This window comes from Lactuca serriola, chromosome 8 (genome assembly GCF_051521515.1).
Source record: "Lactuca serriola cultivar US96UC23 chromosome 8, Lser_US96UC23_V15, whole genome shotgun sequence".
NCBI lineage: Eukaryota > Viridiplantae > Streptophyta > Magnoliopsida > Asterales > Asteraceae > Lactuca > Lactuca serriola.
Genome location: NC_136415.1, coordinates 125,578,013 through 125,598,166, shown reverse-complemented (window position 1 = coordinate 125,598,166; position 20,154 = coordinate 125,578,013). Strand labels below are relative to the sequence as shown.

Genomic DNA, 20,154 nt, shown 5'->3' with positions numbered 1-20,154 from the left:
ATTTTCTGAACGTCGCATGCCACCATGAGTGGGTGGTTGTGTGGTGTTTATGTGAAACACCCCAAAAATACAGTCCAAAAAATTTGTGTTAAAATCATTTAAGAAAATCATAATTCATCAAACATCACAATAAAGATCATAAGTCATGTATCTCAAATCATCATAACAAAATACTGTATCAAAATCATGTGTCAAAATATCAGAGTGAAAACATCCCAGGCTGAACAAATGGTGTGTGCACTACAATCCTCCCAAGCTCCTCTTTTGAAAACCGAAGTACCTGAAACCAACACTGAAAACTATAAGCACGAAGCTTAGTGAGTCTCCCCAAACTACCACATACCACACACATGTCACATACACATAATCGTGGGCCCTGCCCTGTTACATCAGACCCTGCCCGGCATCGAGCAAAGCTCGACATACACATGATCATATCAACTATTACATACGCATAATCAGTCACATAAACATAAACATATATACATAAATTTGGGCCTTGCCCGCTACATCGGGCCCCGCCCGACATCCGGCCGCATCGGGGCCCGCCTGACATCGAACAAAAGTCTGGTATACATATAACATATCATCAAGCATATAACATACACATAACATAAACATAACTTGGGCCTAGCCCACTACATCGGGCCCAGTCCGGCATCGAAAAAAGTTCGGTATACATAAGCATATCAACATATACATATAAACATAAATACATAGCATATACATATAAACATTCCTCGGGCCCCGCCCAGAATCGGACCGAAATCCGGAAACATACTATCATTCCTCGGGAACCTCCCCGACATTGGACAGAAGTCCGGAAACATACCAATACAAACACATGCAAGAATCACAAAGACATCAAGGATACAAGCATTCCTCGGGACCGCCCCGACATCGGATCGAAACCTGGAAAAGCATATAAAACTACATCGGGCCCCACCCGACATCGAATCGTAGTCCAAAACTACTACTAACTAAACGGGCCGGCCTTGGTGCCTTAGACTCGTTCCTACTGGAGGAAACTCGCCTTGAATTGTTGAAGTCCCGCGGACAAAACCCTTGCTGCTGGATGATAGATTCTCAAATTTGTCAACATGAAAATAACACCCAATTAATAATTGGGTCCCAACCCATATCTATAAGTCCATGCTTGGGGTAAAAGACTTATTTACCCCTAACTTGGCTTGATTTAAGCCCACGGCCCAAAAGTCTAATAATGAACCAAAGTCCAACATATGGCCCAATTTTCCAAATTGGGCCTAAACCCCTACATGGTTGATATGTGCATATATATATATATATATATATATATATATATATGGTTAGGTTATTTTGTTTTCACTATTTATTGTGTGCATGTATGATTGATTCTGGACCAATCATTTTAGTTAATATAAGAAGGTAATTAATGCATATATCATGTTGAAGATATAATGGGTATTAATTACATCTTCAACATTTAATATGCATTAATTACTTTCTTAAAATAACTAAAATGATTGGTCCAGAATCAATCATACATACACACAATAGATAGTGAAAACATTTGAACCTAACTTTTCTCTCTCTCTCTCTCTCTGTATATATATATATATATATATATATATATATTACATCATATCTTAATGCTTTTAGCTATAATTATGCTTATTATAGAACAAAAGGTACTTATTATGTTTAATATCTATTATGTAGCATATAAGACATGCTCGGGAGCAACATGGAAGCTGGAAGCAAGAAAATGTGAGCTTAGGCAAGAAGAAGACACAATAAATATGTTGTTGGACAGCTTGACCCCTCTTCAATATTTTAATCATATCTCATGACTCGTAACTCCGATTAAGGTGATTCAAAATGATCTGAAAACTAGACACAATTTCAGACGACTTTCGTGTTTTGAGAAAAGTCGGATTTCCAACCACCATGACGTGGTGAATGAAATCTTCACGATTTTTGACACTGTCTTGGAGAGTACGGGATAAACACGAGGACCAAAATGTGGTGCCATTACCATGTCGTGGTGGCCAGATTTTAGGCAAATATATATATCCGAACATTATGACGAATTGAGAGACTTGGAGGTGACTTTCTGGAGAAGCATTACGAAAAATAACCTCTAGAAAACCCTTAGAAGAAGAGGAAACGATTAGAGCTCAAGATTTGAAGAGATCTAGATGAAAACATCAATTTATTAGGTTTGATCATGTTTAGATTTATCTCTATTGAGTTTTCGTGTTTGATTTCTACCATGAGTAGCTGAATTTAGCTACTCCTATTTAGCTAGATGAAGCTTCAACTTATGGATTAGTTTAATTAATTGTGGATTTGACTTGTTGGTATTGTGCTTGTGCTTGATTGTTAATACCTGGCATGCTAACATTTGGTTGTTTAGTTGCTTGAATTCATGTTCTTTGTAGCTTAGTGATTATTAAATTACATGAACTTGACCTAGTGATTTAGTGAATATTGAATTGCTAGAGTTAGGATCGACCCAATCTTAGATAAGTGACTGAAGTAACTGAATTTAGTTGTGCTGGAGAACATAAATTATGACCATAATTATGCTTGCATAATAAATCTTACATAGCTTATTCATAATACATAACTCATTATGTGTTTGATTGTGTCTGACAATGCATAGTTTTACATGAATTAGTTAAATATTAGTAAATTTGGACTTAAATTACTAATAATATAATATTAGATTACCAACTTTGATAGTCCATAATTGTTAGCTAACCATAAAGAAGAAGTGGATTCGAACTAAACGAGAGTCTTTTTAGTAATTGATTGAACCTTTGTTTAGTAATTAAGTTTATCTAGACTTGCCAAATTAGATAAAAACCTTTTTAATTATTGTTTGATTTTAGATTAATTTAGAGTAATTATTTTAGCTAATTAAATTTGTTCCCTATGTTCGACTCCAACTTACTTAAACTAAACTACAATCCAACTAGGTACACTGCCTAGGTGCATATTAGTTAGTTAAGTTAAGTTAAGTTAGTTAGGATATAAATTTAAACCTAGTAGGTACTTTTGTGCACATCAAAGCTTTTGGCACTGTTGTCGGGGAACGACTATTTTAGTTGTTAATTTATTTGTTGTAGGTTAATCGATCCTTTTTGCGGAGTAAAACATGCAAAAAGTTAATTTTTCAGCTTAGTTTTTTTCGCTACTCAACTCACGACGTAGGTTCAATAGTTTTTCATTTTTCTTCGTTTTTCTTGTCTGTTTGAACTTTCTGCGACAACACGAGGTGGTGACTTTTACCACGTCGTGGTGACCAGTCAGTAGACTATTTCTAGTTAGTTTTTGTTAAGTTTTGTGTTTTTATTTTTGTTTTATTGCAGTAGTTCATGACCAGAGGTTCTAACACGCCCTTGGTGCCACCACTTGAAGATCCAGAGTCGACCCTTCACAAAAAGACGGATAAGAATGCAGGAGTGAATGAAACACCAAAGAAGTCACCTTTCAAGGATCTCAAATCAGTCTCTGGAAGGAAGACAGGAAATAAAGTGGGAGAGTCAAGTACATCATCAAAGGACAAAAGAAAGGTTGAAAGCTGTGATCAAATATCTAACCTACAAGAATCCAAATACGAATATGAGATTGAATTCAAATTAGAAAAGAGTGAACCCGAAGACGAACCAGAAAACGAGATGGCGAACATTACGAATATGTCCATGGGAGCATACAAAAACCGGATAAGAGACGATGATGGTCCTGGTTTAGTACAACCTACAGTTCCTGCAACTACCACATTTGAGCTGAAAGGACACACCCTTACTGCACTTAAGGATGTACCATTTTATGGAAAGGATCATAAGGATGCTTATAAGCATTTAGATGAGGTCAATGACATTCCAGAGTATTTCAATGTCCCAAATGTTCCTAGAGAGACAGTCTTACTAAGGATGCTGTCGACCACTTTTAAAGGAGCTGCAAATGATTGGTTGAAGGCACTAGCGCGTGGTGCAATCACTACTTGGGCACAGATGCGCAAGAAAGTTTTAGAACAATTCTGCACACCATCCAAGATAGTTAAACTCAAGAAGGCAATAGCCAACTTTAAGCAATAATCAGGAGAGTCGATTTATGAGGCATGGGAACGATATAAAGGGTTACTCAGAAACTGCCCTCAAAATGACCTTAACATACAACAAGAAGTGTTTATATTCTATGACGAGGTAAATGTCATGAAGAGGCAACTCCTTGATTCTCAAGGACCGCTTACAAAGAAAAATCCGAGTGAAATAAAATACTTAATTTAATAGTTTGCAAAGCATTCTCGTGAGTACCACAATCCAAGGAATTATGGAGTTAAAGGCATTGGGGGAGGAAATTCTAAAGACATGGCTGCTGTGCTAGCCATGCTTAATACTATGGACAGAATAATCACAAAACTGGACCAGTCAATTCTGTTGGAATAGTGTCTAAGGCTGCAACTATATTAGGCAAGTATTTGACCCGATTGTGCATGGTCCTTTTGGGTTGCCTTCACCATAGAAACTTGATAGGATGATTTATTATGAGAGAATAAATATTATTAATATATTATGAGAACAATATAAGGAATAATAATATTGTTATCTGATTAATATAAGTCATAGAATTAATTAGAATTAATTTGGTGACTTAAAGAGATTAATTAAATAAGAGGGTATAAACTGTCAATTGTTTGATAGTTACACTTTAGACTGTAAATCCTTATTGGATAGAGGATGGACGGATTCTAGGGATTGGGATAGCGTCAAATCGTCCAAGGCTTATCTATGGTAAGGATATGGTTTGCTTTAAGGAAAGATTATCCAACTGGGGTTTAAAGGTGAAGCCCTAAGGAGTCTACAAGTATAAATAGACCCCTAGTGCAAGGGGAATCGACATCTCTTCAAAAGGAAAAGAAACCCTGGCTGAATCTTCCTTCTCCTCTCTCTCTCTCTCAAATCATCCTCCTTGCTAGTTGGTGTTTGTAAGCCATTAGAGGAGTGACAATTGTGACTCTAGAGCTCCAAGACAACAAGATCAAACAAAAGATTCAAAGGTAAACTTCTAGATCTGATTTTGTATTGTTCTTATACCTAATTAGTCATTAGAAGTCTTGGATTCAAAACATGTTTAATTAGAAAGCCTAGATCCAAGCATTAGGGTTTTGCATGCGTACATAGGAAAGTTCTTATGGCTAAAACCCATTAGTGGTATCAGAGCCTAGATTGGTTTCTATTAAATTGTTGCTTGTTTGTTTGAATCTTGCTTGAAAAATTCGATTTTTATGTTTCTGAGTCATGGACTTGGCGAGTCCCATTGTGGACTCGGCGAGTCCCTTGGTGCACTCGGCGAGTCCAAGTGTCAGGAAAGGCCAGATTCGGGATTTTTGATGATTATCTTATGGAAACTTGCCTTAATCATATTAGATCAACCCTAATCCGATTTTTTGATATATATGACTATAATCTTGATCTAATTAAAGATATTTATCAACTAATAAAATATTTAATTTCCTTATATGATAATTAATTAATTATTTTGATTAAATTGGTAATTATCTTGCAAGAAATCTTGAATAAATCAAATATGGATAATTATGGAATTAATTGTTAATTAAAATTATTTGTTATTTGATCCTCCCTGTTTTAAATGTTTAAAACTTGTCCTCAAGTTTTGAAATTTATGTTTTGTGATTAAAAGTTTTAATTTAGACAATTTAAATTTCAAACCCTAGATTTTTTAAAAGTTTAAAATACAACCCTATACTAATATAATATTACAAGATTAATATATATATATATATATATATATATATATATATATATATATATATATATATATGTATATATGTATATGTATGTATAACTAAAATGCTAGTCTTACCGTTAGTAGGCCTCATTCACGAAGCCGATCTATAAGGTGGGTATAAGGTTGCGGCCTATAAAATGGCTATTAATGGGTGTACACTCACACCCACCGCTTGCTTGATCGGTGGAGGGTCGTTAGCCGAACGGGTAGGATAGGGCAACCTCATCCTCTCATTAAAAGTATAATAAGAAATATAAAGTAACTAAATATTTTTAAAATTTCCCAATCTTAGTTAGTTTAGGAAAAGTGAATTGATGCAATCCCATGAAATTACACTTTGCACCCTTGCTAAGAAGTTAGTGGAGCGTGTGTGGTTTACCGGCACACTAATTGGTTCTAAGCAAAGGTGGCAAAGGGTGATTCATTGTTTATCATAGTTCGATGGAGCGTGTGTGGTTTACCGGCGCATCGAATAGGTGATCGTTACAATGAAGGCACCATGTGAATTTGCATTGTAATTCACACCCGCTTTGTGATCCTCGGTATCCCAGTCACAAACAAGAGGGGCATATCAAGATTTAAACATGTCATTGAATAGTTTCAATGAATCTCATCCGAACCTAGGAATTCTCAATACATTTAGGACTTAAAGTTATGTTTTTATGGTGGAGAATTAGTGAATCGTCATTCACTTACCTTCATATTATTTGCATGTTGGATTACGGCATCCCTTTTCTAATATGTAAATATTGTTGTTGGATCCTAGCCCTAATTTTTCTTATTAGGTGATAATTAGGGATTCATATTCTAATCTATCTTTGTCCTTTCTATTTGTAGATGTCGAACGCAAACAACGCTGCTGCTAGTTCTTTCACATTGATGAGCCTTTGTCAAAAGGTCACTTTCGATGGGACGAACTTTAGTGAATGGATAAGATACATTCGCACCATTGCTTGCTATGAGGATAAGGAGTATGTCCTTGATGAGAAGCTCGAGAAGATTAACCCTGAAATCGCTACTTCGGCTGAAATGACCGCTTTTGAAACTCATGAGCGCGATGCAACGAAGGTACATTGCATCATGATAGCCACTATGAACTCCGAATTCCAAAAGTCCTATGAGGACATGTACCCGTACGAGATGCATCAAGACTTATTGGAGAGATACCACCAAAACGCGAGACAAGAGCGTTATGAGATTTTCACTAACATGATTTCCGCTAAGATGGGTCATGGAGAGTCTCTTACCATGCACCTGCAAAAGATGCAAAGGTATGTCGACCGCCTTCGCAAGTTGAATGTTGACTTTGGGGAAGACTTGGCGATCGACATGGTGCTTCACTCTTTGCCTCCAAGCTATGATCAATTTAGGATGACCTACCAGATGAACAAAGAAGAGGTCACCCTAAGCAAACTCCAAGGTCTCTTGAGGGTCGCTGAGAGCAACTTCAAGGACAAGTCTGCTGCACCAACTCCCAATCCACCCGCTGCTCTTGTCTTGGCTATTGGATAAGGAAAGGGAAAGAAGAGGAAGGCTTCATCTAAGAACTATCGTAAGGTTAAAGCCCGAGATGGCGCCTCTTCTAGTGGGACCAAAGTTGATCCTGCTAAGCCCTGCCCTAACCCAAAGGAGGCAGAGTGCCACCACTATCACAAGATAGGACATTGGAAGAGAAGCTGCCCAGAGTACCTGCAAGCCATCAAGGAAGGAAAGATCAAGCCGTCTTTCGCAGGTATATACACAATTAAATCTAACGATTCATCTCATGCTATTTCTTGGGTTCTTGATACCGGTTGTGGTTACCACATTTGTTCTAATGTGTAGGGACTAAGAAGAAATAGGGATGTGGAGGCTGGAAGAATAAATCTAATCATGGGGAACAGAAGATCGTCGCCTGTGACCAAGATTGGAGTGTATTATTTAGTGCTTAGGAATGGTTTATGTTTAGATTTGAACAATTGTTGCTATTCGCCAAAAATGGCTAGAAACATCATTTCATTTCATGGTTTGTTTAGACAAGGTTTTAGATTTTCTTTTAATAATGAGAATGGTTCTATTTTAGCTTATCTAAATGGTATTTTTTATTTTGAAGCTATACCGTGTAATGGAATTTATGAAACTGTTATGATTGTAGATAACTTAGGAAATGATGTTTTGAACATAGACTCTTCCAATAGTATGGATAAAGCATCCTTGTGTCATTGTCGTCTTGGAAATGTCAACAAGAAACGCATAGCCCAACTCCAAAAGGATGGAGTGTTGGAGTCATTCGACCTGAGGGAAGATGACACATGCGAGTCTTGTTTGCTTGGAAAGATGACTAAGTCACCCTTCGCCGGTTCTTGCGAAAGGGGTGAGGGTCTATTGGACCTAATACATACCGATGTATGTGGACCGTTTAGATCAACCACGAAGGATGGGAACCGCTTCTATGTGACTTTTACCGATGACTATAGTAGATATGGGTATATCTACTTAATCAAGCAAAAGTCAGAAACTTTTGAAAAGTTCAAAGAGTTCAAGAATGAAGTGGAGAATCAATTGGGCAGGAAAATCAAGATGCTTCGATCCGATCGAGGGGGAGAGTACCTAAGTCTTGAATTCCACGATTATCTCAAGGAGTGTGGAATAGTTTCACAATTGACGCCACCTAGGACACCACAATTGAATGGTGTGGCAGAAAGTCGTAATCGAACCTTATTGGATATGGTTCGCTCTATGATGAGTCGTGCTTCACTATCAATCTCTTTTTGGGGGTATGCCTTAGAGACTGCCGCCCATATCCTTAACCGAGTCCCTACTAAGAAGGTTGCCAAAACACCTCACGAGATGTGGACAGGGAAAGCTCCCTCGTTAGCACATATCAAGGTTTGGGGTTGCGAGGCTTTCGTAAGACGAGATACTCACGACAAGCTTGAACCTTGTAGTGAGCGATGTATTTTCATCGGCTACCCGCAGAAATCCTTTGGATATCTCTTCTATAGACCGAAGGACAATGTTGTCTTCGTTGCGAGAAGGGGAGTTTTCCGAGAGCGAGAACTCATAGGCCAAGGAGACAGTGGGAGGCAAATCGAGCTTGAAGAGATTCAAGAGTCGATAGATGAAGGAACCTCTACCGCTGGCATTCAACCCGAGGAGGAAACTCCGGTTGAACCAATTGACGAGTCCTTACCTCTTAGATGTTCCGAAAGAGTTAGAGTTCAACCCCAGTTTTATGGTTTTCATATTACTACCGAAGGGGACACGTATATTAGTGATGGTACACTAATAAATCTTGATGAACCTAATAGCTATAAGGAAGTCGTGGCAGGCCCAGAGTCTGCGAAATGGAAAGAGGCAATGGATAGCGAGATCCAATCCATGTATGATAACCAAGTCTGGAATTTGGTTGATAATGTGCCCGGACGTAAGACCATTGGGTGCAAATGGATCTTCAAGAAGAAGACCGATGTGGATGGAAACATACACACGTATAAGGTGCGATTGGTCGCGAAGGGCTTTACTCAAACTCCGGGAGTTGACTATGATGAGACCTTCTCGCCAGTTGCGAAGATACAATCTATTAGAGTGATGCTAGCGATTGCCGCATTTCATGATTATGAGATTTGGCAAATGGATGTCAAGACCGCTTTCCTTAATGGGAAGTTAGCTGAGGATGTTTACATGGCTCAGCCAGAGGGGTTTGTCAATCCAAAGCATCCGAATAGAGTGTGTAAGCTTGAGAAGTCCATTTATGGACTTAAGCAAGCGTCTCGCAGATGGAATCTTTGCTTCGATGAGAAAGTCAAAGAGTTTGGATTTGTACGAAGCGAATATGAATCATGTGTATATGTCAAAGCCAGTGGGAGTATAGTAAGCTTCCTCGTTCTATATGTCGACGACATATTACTCATAGGAAACGACATCCCGACTCTGCAGGAGGTTAAGTCCTGGCTCGGGAAGTGCTTCGCTATGAAGGACCTCGGAGAGGCTTCCTATATTTTGGGAATAAGGATAGTGAGAGAAAGAAGTAAGAGACTAATAGGACTTAGTCAGAACACTTACTTAGAGAAGGTACTAAAACGTTTTAGTATGGAAAACTCGAAGAAGGGAGAATTACCGATACAAAGTAATGCCAAGTTGAGTAAGACTCAAAGTCCGAGTACAGAAGCTGAAATAGCATAAATGAGTCGAGTACCATACGCTTCCGCAGTTGGCTCAATCATGTACGCTATGACTTGTACTCGCCCTGATGTAGCCTTTACTTTGAGCATGGTTAACAGATATCAAGGGAATCCTGGCAGAGCCCATTGGATTGCGGTGAAGAATATCCTTAAGTACCTTCGAAGGACGAAGGAATGGTTTTTAGTCCTCGAAGGGAGTGGTGACTTGAAGGTGCAAGGGTATAGTGACGCCAGCTTTCAGACCGACAGGGACAACTACCGTTCGCAGTCGGGCTGGGTCTTTACCCTGAATGGAGGAGCAGTGACCTGGAAAAGTTCCAAGCAGGAAACCGTAGCTGATTCAACATGTGAATCAAAGTACATTGCAGCGAGCGAAGCGTCGAAGGAGGCAATATGGATGAAGAACTTCATTGGTGATCTTGGAGTTGTACCTGCCATAAAGGAGCCCATGGAGATTTTTCTGTGATAATGAAGGAGCGGTTGCCTTGACCAAGGAACCGAGAGATCATGGTAGATCACGACATATCGACAGAAAATATCATTTTATAAGACATCGTGTAGAAGAAGGTCAACTCGTAGTGAAGAGGATATCATCAGAAGATAACCCAGCAGATCCGCTTACGAAGGGACTGAGTCGGGTTAAGCACTTGCAGTATGCTAGGAGTATTGGGCTGAAGGATGATATTAGTATAGATTAGATAGTATTAGAAACGTGTAATAGATAAATGTAATTAACATTTGATGATTAAATAAAGGAGTATTATTTATGAGTAATGTTACTATCTTATGTTAATTGTTTAACTATTGTTTCATTTTGCATGTTTTGACTTCCAGAATAATTGAGTTTATTAAGAATAATCGAATTATTCAAATTATCCACAATCGTTCATATGTTGGAAGTAGATATGAATGAAGATTGACATGAATTGGTGCGAAGATTGTTTAAATGGTATTAGACATAGCAAAAGATTGTTGCGACGTTCATGAGTGCTTATGAACTGGTTTTGAGCATTGGAACAAAACCGCGCTTGCTGGAATCACCTTATGGAATATGATATAAAAGGGTGATCGCAAGACGATAATATCATATAGTCTTAAAACCTAGATATATGGTTTGTTATTTGTTAATTGATTATACATTGATAATGCGAAAACACATCAGTACCTCGGTGTTATAAAACGCATTGTTGTGTATAGTTGATTAATGAATAAGTAAATGCGTATAAGTCGAAGTTTATCTGTAACTTTTATCTAAGAAGGTAAAAGCGATATCTCGACCGCTCGATGATTTGATTTGACTTATGTGCCGGGCCCGGTCAGAACTGAATTGATGTGTTCGATTAAGTTCTATGTCAAATAAATTAGAGATCGAGAAACCTAAATGCTTGACTAACCATTCCATAGGATTGTCAGCATGATATCTAACAGAGGACTGTATGATCCCTTATCTAAAGGACAAGATTGATTAGATCAGAGTTTGACAGCGTCTTTGAGAGCTACGATTGCAAACCGAATTGTACTTGTGCATATAGTTACTAGACTTATCTAAGTGGGAGACTGTTGGAATAGTGTCTAAGGCTGCAACTATATTAGGCAAGTATCTGACCCGATTGTGCATGGTCCTTTTGGGTTGCCTTCACCATAGCAACTTGATAGGATGATTTATTATGAGAGAATAAATATTATTAATATATTATGAGAATAATATAAGGAATAATAATATTGTTATTTGATTAATATAAGTCATAGAATTAATTAAAATTAATTTGGTGACTTAAAGAGATTAATTAAATAAGAGGGTATAAATTGTCAATTGTTTGATAGTTACACTTTAGACTGTAAATCCTTATTGGATAGAGGATGGACGGATTCTAGGGCTTGGGATAGCCTCAAATCGTCCAAGGCTTATTTATGGTAAGGATATGGATTGCTTTAAGGAAAGATTATCCAACTGGGGTTTAAAGGTGAAGCCCTAAGGAGTCTACAAGTATAAATAGACCCCTAGAGCAAGGGGAATCGGCATCTCTTCAAAAGGAAAAGAAACCCTGGCCGAATCTTCCCTCTCCTCTCTCTCTCTCAAATCATCCTCCTTGCTAGTTGGTGTTTGTAAGCCATTAGAGGAGTGACAATTGTGACTCTAAAGCTCCAAGACAACAAGATCAAACAAGAGATTCAAAGGTAAACTTCTAGATCTGATTTTGTATTGTTCTTATACCTAATTAGTCATTAGAAGTCTTGGATTCAAAGCATGTTTAATTAGAAAGCCTAGATCCAAGCATTAGGGTTTTGCATGCGCACATAGGAAAGTTCTTATGGCTAAAACCCATCAAATTCATGCTATTAGAGTTGGATGTGAAAGATGCAGTGGTCCACACTTGACCAAGGAATGTCACTTGGACGATAATGGAAACAAGCATGCTCAAGTTTGCTATTCGAGCGGGGATAAATATGATGAAGATTGGAGAAAATCAAAGAAGGAGTGGTTGCCATATGAAGAATACAAGAAGCAAAAAGAAGAGAAATATAGGAAAAATGGTGAGGCTTCTACCAAAAAGAGCAACCACCAGATGAAAAGAAAGTTGACTTAGAGACCATGCTTACTCGTTTCATGGAGGCTTCAGAAAAAAGACATGATGAGATAGATGCAACTATAAAAGATCAAAGATTGATGATGAAGGATCAATAAGCCATGATGAAAGATAAACAAGCTATGATGATTTACCAGCAAGCTTTATTATGAAATCATCAAGCATCGATCCACAATCTTGAATCCCAACTTGGTCAACTAACAACTTTGGTAAACGAAAAACTATCTCCACAATTTCCCGAAAAGAAGACTCAATCACATGTAATGGTAATTGAAACTGAAGAAGAGGCTATTTCTGAGTTCTTAGAAGCACTAGAAGTGGAGCCAGATTAGCCCGAACCAAAGCCGATAAAGTCAAAAATCCATGAAAAAAATTATGCTGAACAACCAAACTCACGACGTGAGCCTTCAAAGCCCACGACATGGGCTGAGTCTGAACAGAATAATTCAGTAAATGTTCCGGATTATCGTCCTCCTTTACCATTTCCGTCCCGAGCTAATATTCATCCAATGGAACAGGAGCATTTGGAATTTATGAAGCAAGTAAAGGGTATTTCAATAAATTCTCCTTTTATTGAGTCGTTATCTAAGGTTCCTGAATATGCGAAGTTCTTACAAGACCTGATAGATACTCACCAACAGTTAAAGAATAATTCTAAGTTGATCCTTAGTGAGCAGAGTTCTAAGGTGGTATTGGGAGAGTTACCAAAAAAGATGGGAGATTCAGGACGCCTCATTCTTCCTTGTGAATTTGAGAATAATTTGAAGACTTATGCTTTAGCTGATTCTGGAGCTAGCATAAATTTAATGTCTTTCTCATTTTATCAAAAGCTTAATATTTCGAAGTCGAAGGCTACAAAAATGACAATTCACATGGCTAACCGTTCAGTGACACATCCTAAAGGCATTGTAGAAGACATCTTGGTAAAATTTAGGAAATTCGTTTTTTCAATAGATTTTGTGGTTATGGACATGAAAGAAGATGCCAATGTCCCGATTATTCTTGGTCACCCTTTACTCAATACTGCTCGAGCCTTTGTTGACATTCGTGAGTCCAAACTTACTTTGAGAGTTGGAGATAAAGAAGCTAATTTTGGAATAGAAACCCAGAAAAGTATATAAACCTACATTTGGCCCCGACCAACATCGGATCGTAGTCTAAAACTACTACTAACTAAACGAGCTGACCTTAGTGCCTTAGACCCGTTCCTACTGGAGGAAACTCACCTCGCACTGCTGAAGTCCCATGGACAAAACCCTTGTTGGATGATAGATTCCCAAATCTGTCAACATGAAAATAACACCCAATTAATAAACCTAAGGCCCAATACAAAGGCCCAGAAGTCTAATAATGAACCAAAGCCCAACATATGGCCCAATTTTCCAAATTGAGCCCAAACCCCTACATGGTCTTACCTTAAGGCCCAACCATTTATTTTGATCCAAAGACTTGGCAATCCAATGGTCCAATATCTCATAATCATCAAGGCCCAGTTATGGCTCATATATGGCCTAATTTTTCCAATTGGGCCCAAGCCTGTCCAATGAGCCTTATCCTGAAGCCCAATCCAAATATTCCAGTCCATATACTTGTTCTTGGATGGCCCATCAATAGTCCAAACATCTAGGCCCAACTCAAACCCAACACAAATAGGTTTTTCACATGAAATGACAATTAGGGTTAAGTGTTTCTTACTTAACCCATTAAGGACTTAATCCATTAAGTCCATCAATCTATTAGGTCAATCATGTAGTGTGGTCCGCTTGGTTCCTAATCCCAATCCGGTCATCCAAAATGCGGTCCCGACAATCCATAACCCATATATCCAAAATTAGGGTTTCCAACCCAATCACAACTCATTAGGCCCAAAAGCTAGGTCTTTAGATCCGTTACGATTTCATTAGGCACACTAGGGTTTCATAAGGCCCACTAGGGTTTCATAAGTCGGGCACCACCCACTACCACCTCGGGTAGTGGTGGTTAATGATAGCTCACAGCAGCGGCCACCACCTCACAGTGGTGGTTATGGTTCTAGTTTATTTTTGTCTAAGCATCCCAAATGAATTATAAACACAAACAAAACACACTGCCACCTAACACGACGGCTGATGGCGGCAAGAGGCAGCAACCACCACCTCACAGTGGTGGTTATGAGTTTTCTTTATTATACTAGCCACTAATTACAATTTTACAATGCTTAAACCCAAAATAAACACACACACACAATAAGGTAAACACACACACAACCACCCTTATGGTAGTCGGCGGTGGTACATGGTGGCAGCCACCACCTAACAGTGATGGCGGTGGGTTTTCCGACCAAAAGTCGCGCATACAACCCCATGAATGCAAAATACAGTTTGTACACTTGACACACACCCACACAAACACAAGCAGGAACACTCGTACTCATGTGAAACACAACACGACAGCCAATAGCTTGCTTCTTTCGATCGCTCGTTGTCACCGCTTCCATCGACGACCTTCATCTTCAACAGGGACAGTGCAACGATGGTTGTTCGGTGGTGAAAAGTGGTGTGTAATCGACCAAGAAAAACGGCGGATCCACCACAGATTCGTTTCTCTGGCCGCCTTAACTCATTGGCATCAGCTTGCAGGTTGTCATCGTCATCAGTGGCAGTGGAAACAGTGGCACTATCGGCTCGACGGTCCACAACGGTGGCAGAAACCAGGGAATCGAGTTCGCTCCTCCGATCTCCAACTGATGTAACGTCTTCCTGATTCCCATCGGTCTTAGGTAATGTCGACAACAATAGGCACCGGTGGTTGTTTAATGGTGCTAAGTGGCTAGAGCTGATAGCGGCGGTTGGGGGTAGAGAAAGAAGGTGGCGACTGAATGAAGAGTAGGGTTAGGGTTTGGGGACACATGGGTGACGAGTTATAAGTCCTGTCCAATTCCAAACATTAGTCCATATTGACACTTCTAGCCTCTTCTTCTCCTTTTTCTTTCAAATTAAATCCAAATTTAACCAAATAGCCCCTCCCATACCAAATATTTTCAACTTAAGTCCATATATTACCAAACAACCCCCACTCTACAAATTATTTTTGATGAAGTCCTTATGTTACCAAATGGCCCCTCATCTACCAAAACCTTTTCAATTTAGGTCCAGAATTTACTCTTTAGCCCTTGCTTCCATAATTCCTTTCATAATAAGTCCTAATAATTACCAAGCAGCCCCTGTCTTCAAAAATCCTTTCAATTTAAACCCACAATTTACTAAACAGTCTTCAACCTTCAAAATTCTTTACAATTAAATCCGAAAATTACATTTTAACCCCCGTAACCAACGCATCACTGAATATTATGGATTTTAGGGTTACTATTCATTCATCAATTTTATCTATTTATTTATCTAACGAATAGGATGTTACATTATGTTTCACGTGTGTGTGTATGTGTAGCTGTTGCAACCCCCTCTCTTTTCCATTCCTTCTAAAACGTCGCAGTCGTCCGATCTCTATCATCGTCGCCATGCAGTTTTCGCCCTATCGCTCTTCAACCACCGCCTGCCACCACGTGGGTGGCTGTGTTTATGTGTAATTTTGCATATGTATGTGTGTGTTTTAATGGTATGATGTCGTATGAATATTGCTTGGCCGGAAAACTAAAGAAAACCCACCACCACCACCGTGATGTGGTAGTTGCCACCGTCTGCCACTATCTCGATGGTTGTATTGGGCATTTTTGTATTCTTTTTGGTGCTAGTGCGTGTATGTATGATGTAAGAACTTTTATGTGTGCTTGGTTGTTGGATATATCACTCGAAACCGCCACTGCCGGTGTGTATGGGTGGTTGCCGCCACGGACCGCCGCCAATCACCACTGCCCAAGGTGGTAGTGGGTGATGCCCGACTTATTAAACATTAAATTACCTAAACATCTAACTTTAGTCCGAGTGGCGCGTGTTTGGGTTGGAAATCCTAATTAGGGTTTAGAAAACCCTAATGCCAAGAAAACCCTAGTTTTGGAGTTTTGTCGGGAGCCGCGTTAAAACTATCAATTGAACATTAAATTATACTCGGTAATTCCCTACAATTAACTTAATGCAGCATTGGACCTAATGAATTAAGTCCTTAATGGGTTAAGTGTATAACACTAACCCTAGTTATGATTTTATGTGGAAAACCCTAGAATCGGGGAGCTCTATTTTGGATAATGATCGGACGCGTATTTGGGGTATTGCTTGGATTATTATTATACCCGAGAATGACTAAGTCAATCCTTAATCAGTCCTACCCTTAGGTGATTAAGTCCTTAATGGGTTAAGTGTCCTTACTTAACTTTAATCGTCATTTTATTTGGAACCTTAATTGCCATTTCATGTGAAATAGTCATTGTTGCAAGTGACTATGACTTGTGATTGGAGATTGACTCTAGTATCTTCATGTAGGTGATTGGAAGTGAGTTGAAGCTGGTAGAGTTCTTCGTTTCTACGGTGGTTTCCTACATGCATATCGATGTGAGTTTCACCTTACTATACTTGTGGTCGAAGGCACCAATGTCGGCCCACTACTTTTGGTTATCTGTTAGTAGAGAGGTGCCTTGGGGGTTGTATATAGTCATGTAGGATAGACTTGATGGGTTTTGGTCATAAGACATCCTATGTGCTCATACAAACCCTAATGCTTGGATCTAGGTTTCTCTATTGTACATGCTTTGAATCCAAGACTATAAACCCTAATTCTAGCATATGGAAATCAATATTAACATATAATTAGGTTTAAGATATTACCTTGATTGTTATGTAGCAATAACAATCCCAATTCCTCATTTGAATTGACTTTGGAAGGCTTAGAGTCACAAGTGTCACTCCTCTAATGGCTCACAAATACCATAAGCAAGAGGATGAAGAGGAGAGAGGTTAGAGGCTGCCAAAAAATGTGTGAAACCCTAGAAGGTTGCTTGTCCACGTTTTTGAGGCATAAGGGGTCTTTATATAGTAAGGCTATTAGGGTTATCTAACAAGGAAACCCTAATTTGGTTGCTTAAGCCCTAAGCAACCCATGGAGCCCTTTTTCTTAAAGCCTTGGACGACTTCATATGGGCTTCCCCATTAAAATTCGTCCACCTTATAATAAAAGGCAATCCATGGCCCAAATTGCAATTATCTTATAATTACAATTCCAGTCCCTTAAGTTTAATTAATCTCTTTTAGTCACAAAAATAATTACCAATTAATTATTGACTAATATTAATTAAACAATATGATTTCTCCTTTAATATATTATTCCCATAATATATTAATAAATCATATTTAATACTTTCTCTCCACATTTCATCCTATCAAGTTGCTTTGGTAAAGGCAACCCAAAAGGACCATGCACCATCGGGTCAAGTACATACCAAAATAGTAATGGACTTAGACACTAATCCAACAGTCTCCCACTTGGATAAGTCTAATAACTATTCAGCGTATGACTTCAGATCCTGATCTGCAATCGTAGCTTTCCAAAGCCGCTGTCAACTCTGATCATATCAGATACGCGTGTCCTTAGATAAGGGATCATATATTCCTCCATTCTAGATATCATATGAGATATGATTTCAAATCATTCTCTTTGTACTATATCTCGATTTCCGATTTATGACGACTGACTAATTGAACAAATCAAATTAGCCCTAGCCCGGCCGAGCATTTACGTTTGTCATCACTAAACCATCGAGGGGCCCAAAGATATCGCTTTTATCCTACTTTGAATAAAAGGAATGGATAAACTTTGATACAATGCTCGCTTGCACTCACGCACCAAATCACACACAACAATATGTTTTATAACACCAAGTTACTAGTGCGTTTACATATTATCAATGTGCAACCGATTCGCAAGATACAACTTACACATCTCGGTTTCAAGAATATAAGATGTTATCGTCTCACCAATCACTCGTGATACAATTTCATGGAGTGATCCAAGTGAGCGTGAGTTTAATCCAATGCTCAAATCATATTCATAAGCACTCATGAACGTTGCAGCAAACATTTGCTTATGTCTAATGCTCTTTAGACAATCCACACACCAATTCACGACAGTCTTCATTCATATCTACTTCCAACATATGAACGACTGTGGCCCGTTTGAATAATTCGATTATTCTTAATAAACTCAATTATTCTGGAAGTCAAAACATGCAAAGTGAAACACAAGAATAATACTAATCCCATATGGCCTCAAACCTTTGAGTATAAATAAAACGCCTTTTATTTATCACCATATTGATTACTCATTATTTGTGGTTTCGGGTAATCAACTTCTTACTTGAATTCCAACACTTGTCCCATGCTCCTAGCATGAACACAATGTTTACCTATGGTTCTTACTTTGTGAAATAGATCTCATTGAATACATTTCCAATCCTTCTCATTTCACAACTCCAAATCCATTTTTCATAAGTCAAAGAATATCAAATTCTTGCTACTTATAGAATATGCTAGATTCTAACACTTTATGCAACGATCCTTTCGTAATGTCACTGCACCAAAGTTACAAAGACTATTGCCAATGATATTACAAAGTCCTCTATCGGAGATTGTTACAAGACAATTCCTTAGATATGATGTCTCTCACTCAAAGTACATTCCTTTGAACATCCTTTTGCATAAAAGTTTCTAATCTAGTCATAGATTTTTTTAATATTCAATTCCCAATATGGACACGCTTCCATATTTTCCATATGACAACTCATTCTTAATAGAATCTTATCTATTCGTAATGATGTCGATATGGTCCATCCAATATGAGAACATTTTCATATCTTCCAATACTATACTTCCAACTACTCACAAGCGACCAATCCTCGTCGACCTTTGGATTGTCCTTTGATAGTTGTTTAATTATTTTAGTCAAAACCAATTCTAGTCCCTTTTCCCTCTCAATGCACTAGACATTTGGAAAATTTTAGAATGGTCAAACATTAAAGCATTCACAATCGATCCTATACCCGAAGCGTATGGGACACGACGCATAATGTTTTATTTGCTATGTTCTCAAAATTCGAATTGTGAAGAGGAATGCCGTAATCATAATCGAAATTTTAAGAACACATTATGTACCCTTGACTAAGTTTATTAACATTTCTCAACCTAATCCTTTAGATTTGAAATGAAGCATAATATTCTCTCCGTTAATTATAGCAAAACAACCTTTCAACTCTTACAACTTTGCAAAGTATGACTCTTGTTTTCTATAATTAATATTGCTAACCTTGCAATACTTTCCTTAATAATCATACAATCATAACATTTATGCTCCCACTATCATGATGATTATTATAAAACATAACACTTATGCTCCCACTAGCTTCGACATGTATTCATAAACATCTTAACTTTCAGAAAACAATACTTATTGAATTTCTTAAGTTCATGTTTCTAATACTTAGTGCTTTGATAATCCTTTATCAATGCTTCTTGAACTTATACACCTTTGCCTTCGATAGTTCATATGTGTGTCTAAACAATTAAGACTAATTGCCAAACCTCACAATTCAAATTATGGAAAGGGATGCCGTAACCATGATTGAATTTGAGAATGCAATTTTACAATCACTATCTTCTTAAAATCTCTCTTAGTGAAAGCAT

At 38.2% G+C, this 20,154-nt stretch overlaps 1 protein-coding gene and 1 non-coding gene across 2 annotated transcripts; one reads left to right on the top strand and one right to left on the bottom strand.

Moving 5' to 3' along the window:
• Positions 1 to 4,049: 4,049 nt before the first annotated feature.
• LOC145071589 (small nucleolar RNA R71) lies at positions 4,050 to 4,156 on the bottom strand. The gene has a single exon (XR_013690595.1). It is a non-coding gene; the product is annotated as a small nucleolar RNA R71 (small nucleolar RNA).
• Positions 4,157 to 13,059: 8,903 nt separating this feature from the next.
• Positions 13,060 to 13,671, top strand: LOC145067378 (uncharacterized). Its single transcript, XM_079014531.1, has one exon. It carries the CDS (start codon positions 13,060 to 13,062, stop codon positions 13,669 to 13,671), a length of 612 nt encoding a protein of 203 aa, XP_078870657.1.
• Positions 13,672 to 20,154: the final 6,483 nt, after the last annotated feature.

What these genes read in the sequence shown, in the direction of transcription:
- LOC145067378 (XM_079014531.1), top strand. Translation starts at nt 13,060, where the DNA reads ATGGAACAGGAGCATTTGGAATTTATGAAGCAAGTAAAGGGTATTTCA.